The sequence below is a fragment of the Bufo gargarizans genome, chromosome 5, assembly GCF_014858855.1.
Source record: "Bufo gargarizans isolate SCDJY-AF-19 chromosome 5, ASM1485885v1, whole genome shotgun sequence".
Lineage (NCBI taxonomy): Eukaryota > Metazoa > Chordata > Amphibia > Anura > Bufonidae > Bufo > Bufo gargarizans.
In genome coordinates, this window is record NC_058084.1 from 240,715,192 (window position 1) to 240,727,503 (window position 12,312).

At 41.4% G+C, this 12,312-nt stretch overlaps 1 protein-coding gene across 4 annotated transcripts in view; it reads left to right on the top strand.

The window, feature by feature from the left end:
- SLC12A7 (solute carrier family 12 member 7) overlaps positions 1-12,312 on the top strand; it is a 377,772-nt gene that overhangs the window by 321,064 nt on the left and 44,396 nt on the right. For all 4 annotated transcript variants that reach the window (XM_044293095.1, XM_044293096.1, XM_044293098.1 and 1 more), the window contains exon 20: positions 6,168-6,299. In XM_044293095.1, the coding sequence (XP_044149030.1) occupies positions 6,168-6,299 (132 nt within the window). The remainder of the gene's footprint in view (positions 1-6,167; positions 6,300-12,312) is intronic.

Here is a 12,312-nt window from a genome sequence, read left to right on the forward strand (position 1 = left end):
AAATTTAGTATTTTGCCCAAAATTTTTGTTTTTTTGAATAACAGAATATGACAGCAGTATGTAACGCTTGAATTTCACACGTACAGATGCAGCAAGTGCTGTAAAATTTAGTATTTTGCCCAAGAAGGGTGTCTTTTAAAACCCAGAAAATTATAGCTGTATTTCTAGCTTAAATTGCACACTGACTAATTTGGCAGATGCCCCAGATGAAGGGTATTGCAAAAAATGGGTGTTTTTTAAAACCCAGAAAATTATTGAAGTATTTCAAGCTTGTTTTTAACAATCACAGATGCAGCAAAGGCTGCAATATTAAGTACTTTGCCCCAAAATGGGTGTATTTTTAATAACAGAATATGACAGCAGTATATAACGCTTGAATTTCACACGTACAGATGCAGCAAGGGCTATAAAATGTAGTATTTTGCCCAAAATGGTTGTTTTTTTGAATAACAGAATATGACAGCAGTATATAACACTCGAATTTCACACGTACAGACACAGCAAGGGCTGTAAAATTTAGCATTTTGCCCAAAATGGGTGTTTTTTTTTTTTAACCCAGAAAATTATTGCTTTATTTCTAGTTCAAATTGCACACTGACTAATGCGGCAGATGCCCCAAATGGAGGGTATTGCCAAAAATAGGTGTCTTTTAAAACCCAGAAAATTATTGAAGTATTTCAAGCTTGTTTTTAACAATCACAGATGCAGCAAAGGCTGCAGTATTAAGTACTTTGCCCAAAATGAGTGGTTTTTTTTTACTAACAGAATATGACAGCAGTATATAACGCTTGAATTTCCCACTGACAGATGCAGACAAGGCCGCAAATTAAGTATTTTGCCCAAAATGGGTGTTTTTCTTAAATACCAGAATAGCACAGCAGTATCTAAAGCGTGTATCTCACACGTACAGTAATAAATTTGGATTATTGGAACGCAGTGTATTATGAATATCTGTGGCCCCATTGTTGAGAAAAACACATTTTTTTGTCATATGCTAATGACCTAAATGGACGACTGAGGGCCTGACTAAAGCCCTTGAAGCACCATTTTGTTTTACCTCTTCACCTTTAGTCCTTTCCCCTGGATTGGATCTATACATGAGGTATTGTGTTTCCCTGCTGCTCTCCGAGTGCTAATATCTGTCATTCTTCCACGCAATATCTGCTGGTCTTGGTGCTTGCCCAGTGCAGGAGGAGATACACTGATCAAGTTCTGAGAGCAGGAGATACAGCGCAGGCACAGGTAACAGGTCTCAGTGCTTGGAGAGCAACAGGAGAAGACAGAACAAGTGCTGAGACCCATCAACATCCGTGCCTTCTCTGTGACTCTATACACTCTGGTAAACTAGCCCTCTGTATAGAGATCAGGAAGTGCTATGTTGCTTCCTGGATCCAGTCCCAGCAGTCATGTGACCGCTGGGGGTCTTGATTCTTCATTGGCTGCCGGGGTCTTATCAGACCCAGATCAACTCTGCACTGAGATTGTACAGTGCTGTACAGCCTTTGTTGGGGGCTGTATTCCAAGTGTAAAAAATAGTTCCTTTCCCCTTATCAAGCCATTTATTGTATTTGGTATCGCCACGTTCGCATCAACCAGCTTTCTAAAAATATCACATGATGTACCCCGTCAGGTGAATGAAGATAGAAAATCTGCAGCACTCGTCCACTTCAAACAAGTATTATTTTATTCACCAACTAGCAGCAAACATAGTGATGTTTCATTTTAAAGGGGGAGATTTATCAAAGCTGGTGTAAAGAAACACTGGCTTATTTGCCCATAGCAACCAGATTCATCCTTTCATTTTCTAAAGGTGCTGTGAAGGTGGAATCTGATTGGTTGCTATGGGCAACAATTTCCTTTACACTAGTTTTGATGAATCTCAAGCATTGTGATAGTGTCCATAGTATTCCTTAGATAAGTACCCAAAGAAGGTGTGTATCTCACCTCATTAGACTAATCATGCAATTGTGAGGATTATACAAATCCATATAGAAGTATAGATGCACTCAATACAGATGTAATATAGATGGTCGAAACTTAATGCAAGTGATTTCCATGTGCATCACTTCTAACAAGAACGTGGCATAGGCAGTTTTTGGCATCATGATGAATCGCATGTGCCAGTCATCATGCAGGAACAAAGGTCCCGTTTGAGTGGCGGTAAGATGGCCAGTAGAGAAAGAATGTTGTCATTCTAAAGGGTGGTACCACAGTGACGTGCATAGCAACGAGACAGCAGAAGGTCCCGCATGAGTAATATGCAGATCGTGCAGGAGAAGCATGATGTCACTGTAAGGCTGGGTTCACATGGGCATTGTGGGTGCATTGCTGGAACATGCGTGATTTTTCCCCGCGGGTGCAAAGCGTTTTAATGCGTTTTGCACGCGCGTGAGAAAAATCTGCATGTTTGATACCCAGACCCGAACCAGGACTTCTTCACAGAAGTTCGAGTTTGAGTTAGGTGTTCTGTAGATTTTATTATTTTCCCTTATAATAGCATTCTTAATACAGAATGCTTAGTAAAATAGTGATGGAGGGGTTAAAAAATTAATAAATAAATACATTTAACTCCCCTTAATCCACTTGTTCGCGCAGCCCGGCTTCTCTTCTTTCTTCTTCTTTGAGGAAAAGGACCTGTGGTGACGTCCATGGTGATGGATCGTGTGACGGACAATTTGATGAGCGCAGTGACGTCCCCACAGAACCTTTTCCTCCTGGACAGCAAATAAGAAGACAGAAGAGAAGCCGGGCTGTGCGAACAAGTGGATGAGGGGAGTTAAATTATTTTGTATATTTATTTATTTATTTTTTAACCCCTCCAGCCCTATTTTACTAAGCAATCTGTATTAAGAATGCTATTATTTTGCTTTATAACCATGTTATAAGGAAAAATAATAATGATCAGGTCCCCATCCCGATCATCTCCTAGCAACGATGCGTGAAAATTGCACCGCATCCGCACTTGCTTGCGGATGCGAGCGATTTTTCACGCAGCCCCATTCACTTCTATGGTGCCTGCATTGCGTGAAAAACACACAATTGTGAAAATCACTGCTCATGTGCACAGCCCCATAGAAATGAATGGGTCCGGATTCAGTGCGGGTGCAATGTGTTCACCTCACGCATTGCACCCGCACGGATTTCTCGCCCGTGTGAAAGGGGCCTTAGGGCTGGTAACTAAGCAATGGACAACACCGAGGCTGTATCACAAGATATAACGGACATACAGTTAGGGGTGGACGATATATGCGATATGCATGATATGAATCTGTTCAACGATACAGATTTTGTCCATATCGCATGACCACGGAGCGGTAGTGTATTGAAGAAGCTTCTCACCGCTCCGTGGCTCCGGCTCCCAAGTCCGCACCACACTGGACTGGCCAGGGCCTGGTGTGCACACAGCGTCAGCCCGCTGGCTCACACTGTGTGTGACGTCAGGTCCTGCAATGCTGGCTCTGGGGGACATGTCATGTCTGAGGCAGATGATGGCAAATGCCATGGGGCTTGTGGGCTAATGGCACTGGCTCTGGGAGACATGTCATGTCTGAGGCAGATGATGGCAAATGCCATTGGGCTTGGGGGCTGATGGCACTGGCTCTGGGGGACATGTCATGTCTGAGGCAGATGATGTCAAATGCCATGGGACCTCAAATGCATATGGTGCTCTTTCTTGTCTGAATCCCACAGTGTGCCCGAAAGCAGTTGATGATTGTTGTAATCAGGAAAATGATGTACCAAAATCCCTATTACCACTTGTGAAAATGAAAAATTTGGGGTTAAATCATTTAATCTTTATTGGAAGAAATTAAATGTTTCACAGCAAAGTGTTACAGCAAAGGCCTGTGGCGTCAAAATACGAATGACAATCCCTCGATAAATTTCTTGAGGGGTGTAATTTCCAAAATGTTACTTCTTGGGGTTTCCACTGTAGGGGTACCTTTAGGGTCTCTTCAAATGTGAAATAGTATATGTAGCCAAGGGATGTTCCAGGTGCACGGATTCCACTCCATCATGTGTAGGCAATAGAACAAAAACAAAAAGCAATCCAACTCCACCAGAATGAAAATGTAAATCTCCTTCTGCTTTAGTTACAACATATAAAAGCCGCGTTTCAATCGACTAAGCAATCTTAATCATAACATGATTGTTGTTGAGATCGATTAGTCAATTGAAATGTGTCATTTGCACTCACTGCCGGTACCTGTGACTTTTTAATGTTTAAATAAGATGATTTTAATTTTCAGTCTGGTGCAGCTAGATTGCTTTATGTTTTGGTTCTCTTTAAACGTGAAGACCCGAAAACCATTCCAGCAAAATCTGCCATGAGAAAATATGGGATGTTGCCGTGTTCAAAAGAAAAAAAGGTAACAAATTATGGGGGTGATTTTTCCCTATTACCCCTCGTGATAATGAAAAACTATAGACTAAAGTAACATTTTATTGTAAAAAATAAAATAAAATCGATTTTTTATATATATATATATATATATATATATATATATTAGATTTTCAAAGCCAAGTGTTTCTAAATTATATGAAACAACTTTTAGGTCAGAGTCCTCACTACATCCCTTGTAAAACTCCTTTGGTGTAGTTTCCAGAATTGGGTCATTTTTGGGGGGTTTCCACTGTAGGGGTACCTCAGGGTCTCTTTAAATATGACATAGCACCCAAAAACCATTATACCCAAATCCTCTCTCTAAAAACCATATGGTTCTCCTTCCCATCTGAACCTTGCTGTGTGACAGTACAGCAGTTTGTGACAACATATGAGGTGTAAACTGCAAAGAAAAAGTTTCATTTTGCTGTTGACATTTGCTGTGTTACAGGAGGAAAAATGCATTTAAATGTGAATTCTGGGAAAAAATTACATTTTTAAATTCCACCATGATTTTGCTTTAATTCCTTTGTAACACCTAAGGCTGGGTTCACACCTGAGCGTTTTACAGCGCGTTCCTACGCGCTGTAAAACGCTCAACAAGGAGAAACCAATGATTCCCTATGGGAATGGTTCACACTTGGGCGTTTTACAGCGCGTACGATCGCGCTGTAAAACGCCCGACGCTCCAAAAAGTACATGAGCGACTTTTGGGGCGTTTGTGGCCATAGGACACTGTAGTGAATCACACAAACGCGCGTCAAACGCGCGTTTACTATTACAAAAACGCGCATAAAAATGCGCGTAAAACGCGCGTTTGCGCAACGCTCAAGTGTGAACCCAGCCTAAAGGATTAGAAAAGTTTCTAAAATGAGTTTTGAATAATTTTAGAGGTGTGCTTTTCTTATGTAAGTCCCTCCAAGTGACTTACAAAACTGATTTGGTTCTAAAAGTCAGTTTTGGAAATGAATAAAAATATAATATAAAAAATAAATAAAATGCCATTTACAAAACAGTACTAATGTAAAGTAGACATATGGTGAATGTTAATAACAAATTTCTGTAAATTTGGGATTTTTTTTAATAAATAAAGGTAAAACATATCGACTCAAATTTATGACTACACTTATCCAAGCCATTCTGAAAATGTTTTCTCATGACACATTGTACTTCATGTACAGTGTGTCATGAGAAAACATTTTCAGAATGGCTTGGATAAGTAAGTGTTCCAAAGTTATTACTACATAAAGTGACACATGTCAGATTTGCAAGATTAGGCTTGGTCAATAAGTAGGGGTAAATGACCTGACCTGGTAGTGGTTAAAGGAAATCTGTTACTAGAGACCTCCCTCTCAAACTGTTTGCATAGATACACAGCTGTGCTTCACCTGATTTAAAATATTTTTTAATATTCAAATTAGCCCTTTAGTGCAAGGAGGGCGTCACCATTGCTCTTATTGCACCCTAGGTACACTCCTTTCTGTGTCCAGCTCCATCTTCACTGCTTTGCCGCTACCTGGCCTTGTCAATTGGAGTAGCAAGGGAGGTGCTGGCCACAGAAAGGAGTGGAGATAGGGTACAGCATGAGCAATGAGGATAGGTCATCAATATAAAAAGCCCGGAGAACCCCTTTAAACATGAGAAAAATACACCAGAATAGAAAAATATACTTAGGACAAAGTGCAATAAAGCTAAGAGAATTGATATAGCGACACTTTTGAATGGTTACATTAGCAAATTTTCTATAGATTATCACCATTATTTATCATTGCTGTTATTTTCAAAGGTATGGAGAAAGTGCAGGATGCGGATTTTCACTGTTGCCCAAATGGATGATAACAGTATTCAGATGAAAAAAGATCTCCAGATGTTCCTGTATCATCTCCGCTTAAATGCTGAAGTTGAAGTAGTTGAAATGGTTTGTTTTATTCATTTCTTAATTTTTTTGTACTTTTACTGTAAATTGCCTATTTGAATTAAGATGGGTGTTATGAGATGTCCGGAAAACTGTTCTTTTTGGATGTTAAAGGGGTTGTACAAGTTAAATAAAAACTAGCAGCCACTGTAAATGGTCTAAAATAACAATAGAAGCCATAGTTATTCCTTTCCTGCTGCTTCCTGCGCTGTACTCCAGTCCTCGCTGCTGCTGCTGGTCCTTCTGGCTGCAGTTGTGATGTTCTGTGCACACTACATCACTACTACAGCCAATCACTGGGTTCAGCAATGATAGCCCGGCTTTTAAGCCATTTATGACAAAAAGTGTTACAAGCTACTATATACAGTGCTGGCCATAATTATTAATCCCCCTGGCAAATTTTGACTTAAAGGGGTATTCCCATCTTGATCACTGTTAAATCTGTTAATGATTTAACAGTGATCATTTTTCTAAATATATTTAATTAACTAATTCACAGCCCTTAGAAGAAAATAAACATATACTTACCTGACTGTTGTCTTCTGTCTCCCCTGGTTACGGCCACCGCTCTTCTCCGGAATCACGGTGGCCGCTCTTGCGCATACGACTTCTTCCTTTCTCCCGTCTGGCCTCGCGAAGTCCCAAAAGCGCACGCCGAGGCAGTGCATGCGCTATGGTGATTTCTTCCTGGCCAGTATAGTATACTTGCCAGGAAGAAGTCACCAGGGCGCATGCGCGGCGTGCGCGTTCAGTCCAGCGCGTGGCCCGGCCGGGAGAAGACTTCAGTCAAGATGGAGCCCGCCCCCTGCTGAAACCAGGAAGTGGACAGCGCGCCGGGAGCAGGTAAGTATGGAACAGCGTGTTGAGAATACCCCTTTAAAGTTACTTTTATTCCACCAGCAAGTAATTTTTTGACAAGAAATGACATAGGTGTCTCCCAAAAAATAATAAGACGATGTACAAGAGGCATTATTGTGGAAATAAAACATTTCTCAGCTTTTATTTACATTTGAGCAAAAAATACGTGTAAGATGTTCCGCACTGTGGAAAATCTCAGAGGATGTGGTCGGAAGCCAAAAGTGACACCTGTGCTGGCCAGGAGGATAGTTAGAGAGGTGAAAAATAATCCAAGGATCACCACCAAGGCCATCCTGGTGAATCTGGGCTCTGCTGGTGGTAATGTCTCAAGGCAGACAATCCAACAGACACTGCACAATGCAGACCAAGGAGGACGCCACGTCTCCAGATAAGGCACACAAAAGCTCGCTTGGCCTTTGAAAAAGCTCATCTGGACAAAGAAGAAGACTTCTGGTCTTCTGTGTTATGGTCAGATGAAACAAAAATGTATTTGGTCACAATGATGTTTCCTTCATTTGGTGTAGAAAAGGAGACGCCTTCAACCAAAAGAACACCATCCCCACTGTCAAACATGGTGGAGGGAACCTAATGCTTTGGGGGGGGGGGGGGGGGGGGTCAGCCAATGGACCAGGGAACCTAATCACAGTAAACGGCATCATGAAAAAGAGCAATACATGAGGATTTTCAACAACAACATCAGGCAGTCTGCAGAGAAACTTGGCCTTGGGCACCAGTGGACATTTCAGCATGACAATGACCCAAAACACACAGCAAAAGTGGTGAAGAAATGGTTAGCAAACAACAACATTAACATTTTGGAGTGGCCCATCCAGAGTCCAGACTTGAATCCAATTGAGAATCTGTGGAGGGAGCTAAAGATCAGGGTGATGGCAGGAAGACCCTCCAACCTGAAAGATTTGGAGCTCATTGCTAAAGATGAATGGGCAAAAATACCTGTGGAGACATGCAAAAAGCTGGTCCACAATTAGCAAGCGTTTGATTGCTGTAATAGCCAATAAAGGCTTTTCTATTGATTATTTAGAAGGGTATGAATAATTTTGGACTGGACACTTTTTGCTCAAATGCAAATAAAAGCTGAGAATTTTTTATTTTTTTTCCACAATCATGCCTCTTGTACATCGTCTTATTATCTTTTGGGAGACGCCTATGTCATTTCCAGTAAAAAAAAAAACTTGCTGGTTGAATAAAAGTAACTTTAAGTCAAAATGTGCCAGGGGTATGAATAATTATGGGCAGCAATGTAGATGTGGTTTATAGTTTACATGTGATCTATATTTAAAGGGATTCTGTCACTGGGTTTGGGGCTATAGTGCTGCGGACATGCACGGCTAGATCGCCGCTAGTATGTCCACAATATATGTGTCCTATAGGGTTGTGTTAAAACCACCCTAAATTAGGGCATTTTAGATACACTCTGGTGTTCCAGATCAATGTACCCCCCCCCCCTCCCCCAAGGGTTATTCTAACAAGAATACTGCCTACATCATATGTGACACTTCAAAGAGGTGCTTCTCTATAGGCAGTGAATAATATATACATATCATCAAGCCATATGATTGCTTACGCATTCCACCATTACCATTAGCAACTTGTTGCTTGAAACCAGTCCGTTCCTATTGGAGGATGGTAGGTTCCAACCCCTTTATATTGAGGGGTCACGCTCAGTTAATTGTTATGACTAAGGGTACTCACCCGAAACGCGTCAACTTGCCGTGTACCTGACGGTTTTGTCTGTACTGTCTATGAACTAATAAAGAAGAGCTGATAGAGGACTTTTCTGTCTCCGGGATCCTCCTTTAACTTTTCACTGCCTGCTACGGGAACACTCCCCAGGGCCCCAGGAGCCGGGACCATACACACAACCAGGAAGGTGAGCTGGAATAATTTTTCTTTCATACTTACAAAGTGCTTTTCCGTGCTCCACCTCTGGTGTCCCGAAAAAATGATATTCACCTCTGGCTCTATAAAGTTATATCAGTGATTACAGACTTTTACCGGTCAGACACGGACATACCTTTTACCATGGCTTTCTGCATTCGACCGGACCGGCAATCTAAAGCGGACTCAGTTTTCTCTGGTGAAGATTTAGGAGGCTCTGGTGACACAGATATTAAAAGTGTAATGAATACCTTAGAGCGCCTGTTGAACCAAGAAACCCGCGTATGGTGGGACTGTATTACTTTGACCAAATATAAAGAAAAAAGCATGATCCCTCGTGGTCTGAGAATTAAGAAGGTTCCTACAACTGTGTTTTCAGATGACTTTGTATGTAGATGGAATAATGCACTGACAGAGTGCTCCATGGAGCTTATGAAATTGATTATAGAATTTGAAAATGTGAAATTGAACTCACTGCAACAGGAAATTCAAGCTACAAAAGAGACACTAGAAAAATTCAGTAGTAACCCAGACTACATAAAAATGGAAGAAGATATGACCTCAACCATCTCAAAACTGGAGGACACTATTATGCAATATAAGCATTCAAAATATCTACGCGATGTGTACGACTATAATCATGATCAAGTTTATGAGTGGGGGAGGCGGGATAATGCTTATTCTACACCAAAATCTATCTTGAAAAATCGAAATAAAAAGCAAATATCTAAACGTGTATCTAGAGTTAGCTTTTCCTCAGACACCGAGGGGTCTGATTTTTCATATGCCACAGCCGAGCTGGATTCCCGGACTGAGGTCTCCGCCCAACCTTCCTCACAAGATGAAATAGGCAGTTTTACATCTTATTATAAAAAATCTAAAATAGAGAAAAATAAAAGAGACGTTATTACTGCCTCAAAAAACGTAGAACAAGGGGCGGACGGAGACACCAGTCAGCGACATCCAAGAGCAACTCGACTGCAAACGAAACAGAAGTAGGGGTAGATCAGTTGAGTGTCATTAACCTGTCCAGTGTTGTTCTGAGTGATGAACAGAGATGCGTGCTTTCTTTAGGTTTAAATTTTGCACCCACTAATCATTTTGATATGTTTTCTACTCTACTCGATATTAACAAATTTGTACGCAACATTACAGTTAGACGACATTTCCATGATATTCCTCCCTCTGTGGAGACCCCAGACAATGAGACACCATATTATGAAGACAACTCTTTTAAAGATCTACTATTTAAAGAACAGGTGTCTCTCTGTTGTTTGGTGGGTCTCCAGGAGGAACAAGGAATCAGAGAGCTTCCCAAGCCACCTGGAAGATTCCATACGAAAAATACTAAATTTTACCCTGTTATTTCCCGCACGGGTAGTATGGACATCTTCCAGGATGTTTTGGAAAAAGAACTTAGGGGTATAGAAGCTGATGGCAAGACACGGAATAAATCCAAGAATTTTAATGCTTCCCAGGTTCAAGCACTTCAGGAATTACAAAATTGTGATTCCATAGTCATCAAAATTGCGGACAAGGGGGGAGCGGTGGTCGTAATGGACAAAGAGATTTATGGTGGGCAATTACGAGATATGTTGGCGGATACATCCACGTACAACAAATTAACTAGGGATCCGTTACTGGAATATATGGACAGTTATCTGTCATTGATATCCAAAGGAAAAGATATGGGTATTTTCAGTGACGGAGAACATAGATATTTGTGCGTGGATGCACCGGTCACCCCAATTATTCATGCCTTACCCAAAGTCCACAAAGGCGTCCATCCCCCCCCCCTTCGTCCTATAGTCTCTGGCATAGGGTCATTGACAGAACGTCTTGGTAGCTGGCTGGATCATCTTCTCCAGCCCCTAGTCAGACGTATACCAGGGTTCCTTAAAGATACGGGTGATGTCTTGCGTGCTATGTATGATTTTAAATGGGAACAGAATTACATCTGGATTTCAGCGGATGTAGTTTCCCTCTATCCGTCCATCCCACATGGGGTTGCTCTGATGGCAATGGAATACCATCTTCATCGATATACCGGACTGAGTTCCGGTTATATCGATTTTGTATGTGAGATTACAACATATCTTTTAACTCATAATTACTTCGTATTTGACGGCGTGCACTATCTTCAGACCCGCGGAGTGTCAATGGGAGCGAGATTCTCCCCATCCCTAGCAAACTTGACGATGTCATATTGGGAGGAAAAATATATTTACAATTTGGATAATCCATTTATGTCTGGTTTGGTCTGGTACGGCAGATACATCGATGACATACTTATGGTGTGGGCCGCCGGTGTGTCTGCCGTACCGGACCTCCAGGCATATCTGAACCATAATGATTATAATTTGAGGTTCATGTGTATTACACATGAGTCTCGGATTAATTTCCTTGATCTGACACTCCGCGGGGTCCCTGGTGAGGTGGTGCAGACTGTCACGTATAGGAAGGAGGTGTCAGGAAATTCTATACTGAACGCCAAGAGTCATCATCCCATGCATACTGTCAGAGCAATCCCTGTGGGTGAATTTACCCGTGCTGTTAGAAATTGCAGTGGAATGGACGGATTAGAGGGGGAACTGGATAAAGTGGAAAAAAGATTGAAGGACAGAGACTATCCATGTTGGATGATTAATAGAGGAAGAGAGATAGCATTGCAAAAAGAGAGAAAAGATATGCTATTTGGGAAACCGAAACAAAGGACGGCCAATACTCCCGCTGGCAGTGTGGAGACACGAGTGGACGGTTGTCAGGACAGCATTCCTACCCTTTCTTTGACATACAGTACCGAATTTAATAAAATTAGTTCTGCTATAAAAAAATGTTTACCTATTCTATTTGATGACGAAATATTATATCAAGCACTTAAATCAGGTTGCAGAATTGTTTCCAGAAGGGCTCCTACCCTGTCCTGTTCGCTGTCCCCGTCTCTCTACACTGCCAGCGGCAGTGGAATCAATGTCAAGTCAAGTTGGCTTATTTACAAAGGATTCACGAGATGTGGTAGTAGTCGCTGCAAGACTTGCGAGTATGTGCTCCCCAGGAAATCATTTGATAATGCAGATCATTCATACAGTTATCCAATACGTACGTACATCAATTGCAACACGGAGGGTGTTATTTATGTCATCCGATGCACCCGGTGTGACTTGATGTATGTAGGAAGCACAGCTCGCAGGTTTAAAAGTCGAGTATTAGAACATCTCAATTACATTAATAACCCGAATATTTTAAACATCTCAAACAT